This window comes from Alexandromys fortis, unplaced genomic scaffold, assembly GCF_014885135.2.
Source record: "Alexandromys fortis isolate MF-2015 unplaced genomic scaffold, M_Fortis_MF-2015_v1.1 scaffold_50, whole genome shotgun sequence".
Lineage (NCBI taxonomy): Eukaryota > Metazoa > Chordata > Mammalia > Rodentia > Cricetidae > Alexandromys > Alexandromys fortis.
The window spans coordinates 4,105,398-4,109,132 of record NW_026067932.1 but is presented as its reverse complement, the minus strand read 5'-3'; the positions used below and the strand labels follow the sequence as shown (position 1 = coordinate 4,109,132).

General features: G+C 42.2%; 1 protein-coding gene across 1 annotated transcript in view; it reads right to left on the bottom strand.

Moving 5' to 3' along the window:
• Cfap54 (cilia and flagella associated protein 54) overlaps positions 1–3,735 on the bottom strand; it is a 251,916-nt gene that overhangs the window by 171,346 nt on the left and 76,835 nt on the right. The window contains exons 25-26 of the mRNA XM_050145787.1: positions 2,783–2,938; positions 92–214 (exon numbers count right to left, since the gene is read on the bottom strand). Coding sequence (XP_050001744.1) covers positions 92–214; positions 2,783–2,938 — 279 coding nt within the window. The remainder of the gene's footprint in view (positions 1–91; positions 215–2,782; positions 2,939–3,735) is intronic.

The window sequence follows — 3,735 nt, the reverse complement described above, 5'->3', positions numbered from 1 at the left end:
ATGTAGAAGATACAGCAAGCTATCATGTGTTGAGATACATACCTTTGTCATGTAGAAGATACAGCAAGCTATCATGTGTTGAGATATATACCTTTGTCATGTAGAAGATACAGCAAGCTATCATGTGTTGGATACTTTCAAAGCTTGAAACATTTTTCTTTGAATGAACGACAGTTGGCATTCCTTGCAAAACCACGATGCATTTTATCAAGATCTAAAGCACAGAACATAATGATTTCTGTGTCAACATATCGTCTTATTTAATACAAAATGTGGTATGTAAATCACATCAGTCTTAGGCTATAAAGTGCCACTTCAATCGATCATTATTGAAAACATATCCACCAGGTATAAAAGAATATACACAGACACGAGGAGCCCATTCCATTTCCAGATGGGTCATCTATCTACATAAAGGGAAAACGAATGAAGAGTGCAAAATAAAACAAAATAACATAAAACGATGCTTATTTTCACAAGTACCAGAAAAGGGGTCAAATGTTGTAAGGATCCAAAACATTAAAAGTCACATCCATACTTAGGGAGACCTTGGTAAAACACAGAGAGGATCAGGCTGCTTGGGACAGTACAAGGAAGTCGCTTGACATGACAGTCCCTCTTGGACTAAAACCAAGCGCTTACACCACCCAAAGTGAGTTGACATTCACTTCCCCTCCTGGCTTTGCATCATGTGTTCCTGAACTTGATCAAGAACCAGACTATGAGACTGGGCTCTCAGTCCTCCTGCACAGGTCAGAGCGGTACTATCATCAGAGAAGCTGAGCTGAGATTGTGGCTAGCTGTTCATTCTAATGATCCCAAAGGACAAATCAATATGTGACTGTCTGTTCTTTTGAGTTGCTTCAAGCCACCATTTTAGCAATCCGTTACTATCCTGATACACTGGTGAGGATGTTTAATGCTTAATTCTTCCCTTCTTTGCTAATTTACCCTCTGACCCCATTGCACACCACATCCCCAATCGTGCTAATCCCCCAGTCATTTCTCAAAGCTTGCACACGTGTGTGTGCACGCGCAAAAATGCAAAAATGTCCCCAGAGAGACTTTGGTTGCTATTTCACAAAATGGCACTTAGATATACTTGTTTGAACTTTTATTTTTATCCCTCAACTATGCCTCATGAACAGTGCCTCCCAATCTACAGGGACAGCCCTACTTGATGTGGCTAATGGCGATACATTATCAGCTGGCATGGACCAACTGTAATTTATTGGTCTCACATTGAACTGATCATAGTTAGTGTTTTAGTTCTGACACCACTGTTGCTTTTCTTCAGGTAGCTTGTCTCCACCAAACACTACATGTGATACCCTTCTACTTACTATGGTGCCCACATGAGCAGCAGCTGTGGGCTTGGAGGAGGATGAAGCACCAACCTTGAGGCCACAGTTCCCACTCTAAGTCAATGGCCGTTACGTGTACCAAGTCTCCAGGTGGGAAAATATATGAACCTGGGGTGCAAGGGGCAGTCAGAGCCCCAGAACTTGGCCAAATAATGATTTTATTCTGTGTAACACTTACAGGGTAGTTGCTCTGTCAGATAAATGTATTTTTAATTTTATTAAATTTCTGTTCTATGAAATAAATTACTAGTAGAGGAATTACTGTATCAGATATTTGGTTTTAATTCTGCTTAAAGTTAGATTTAATTTAAGTTTCTTTCACAGAACCCAAAAGCTAACAACAATTCACACTATCGTGCCGGTGAGTCAGAATGCCACTGCTACCACACGCTCTCACCGGGGACAGGAGTTATGGATTCTACGCTGTTAATCCAGCACATATTTCCAGAAATCCTTGATGCCCAAGCATCTTACATTGCAGTGGACTTGGTTTTCTATGAACTGCCTATTCGGACTATGTGTCCCTCTACCTATTACATGACGGCCAACTGGCAAGGCTTCCTGCCCTATCCAATCTACTCCTCATTTACTTCGAGTTTATTTTTCTCCAATTCCACAAGTCTCTTATGTCTTTGTTGTGGTTCTTTTGTCTCAGGCAGTTTATCATTTCTAGTTCTTTTTTTTTCTGAGCAGGGTTTCTTTGTGCAGCCCTGGCTGTCCTGGAACTCTCTCTGTAGCCCAGGCTGGCCTCTAAGTGACAGAGATCCTCCTGCCTTTGTCTCCCAAGTGCTGGGATTAATGCTGTGCACCACCACTGCTGGGCTTTAGAAGTCCTCTTAATTGGAAAGATTTTCCCTGAAACCCCATACTACGTAAGTTTGCTCCGATTTTTTCCCCCCCCTAAAGTTTTGCTTTATTTTTCTTGTAATCCTTTAACAGAGGCAGATAGTGGTACAAACCACAAATAGAGGTCAGATTCTACTTTTCCTTCAGATGAATAACTAGGTGTTTCGCCATCATTTATCCAAAATGTCTATTCTCCCTTTGAATGAGAATATCAATTCTGCCACGAAGCAAACTTTCTCGGGTTTTTCACTATGCACATCCTTGCAATGGCTGTAGTGACGTGTGATGAAAATATACTGCTCTATCTACAATGTCAAGACGATGAAAGCTGAAATAACTCTTAAAACTGACACCTGACCATTGCCAGTGGCTAGCTAAGGCCATTAATGGGACTATGTGCTTTCAAAGAAACACACTCCGTTTCTTTCTGGTATATAATTTGTTGGGGCATTTTCACAATGCTTCTTGACTCATTTGTTCTTTATGAGGGATACACTGCTCTTATTTCCCATAATAATCACTGAACTGTTGTTCTGTGCATACCTTCTGTGGGGGCTAGGGGACACCCTCACCTGTATGACAGGTACCAGGACGATGTTGTGATAGATGATAGGAGCGAGGAGTCCGTAGCACTGGGTCACCGCTTGAAGGGCGTAATTGGAATCGTTGAGGTAGTTGCTGAGCTCGAGAGCTACCAGCACGTTCTCACACTCCATCAGTCGAGCGATCTGTGCAGATGTAAGAAACAGCTTGATCCGGGCTGAACATCAGGAGCGCAACTCCGTACGCCTTTAAGAGGCGGCGAGGGCAAGGAATGTGGTCCTTCTGGCTCAGCGACGTGAACGATAACATGAAGACAATCTGGATTAGGAAAGGACTCAGACTCTCCCTTAAGGGTCCACGTGCAGAGCATAATCCTGCAACCCAACTCCAGAGTGTTTTGTAAGCAAGAGTCACTAACAACAGAAAACGTGCCTATCTATTTATTAGTGAGACAAAAAAATTAGTCAAATTTTAATTTCAGGAAAAAAACCCTACTTTTTCAAACCACAAATTGTGAATAATAATTAAAATGTAATATACCAATAATATTGCTCTCACTTGATTAATAGATTCTAATTTCACTTCTTAATTTGTGAGAAAATGGAACGTTTGGGGCAAGCCAGACTAATACTTCTATTTGTATTTCCAGTAAGGAGCCAGAAATGATGAAGACTGCAAAGCCCACAGCTGTGATATTAAAGACGCCTGCTAAAGGCCTCGAGCCCCTCTCTCCTCTCACTCACCTTCTGGGGAAAATATGTTGTTTTTTATACCCACATTATTCCCAAGAGAAACTGTATGAACACTAACCAGAAATCTCTACCCAAGCAGCTCTGACTAGAATGGTGCTTTCTGGGGCTGAAATTCAAAGAAGCACTTCTTTAAACGGCTTCCTTTTCAGAACCAGTGTGGCCGGAGAAGAAACTGGATGCAATGCAGAGAGAACATTCAACACGGGGGGGGGGGGGGGGGGGGGGGGGGG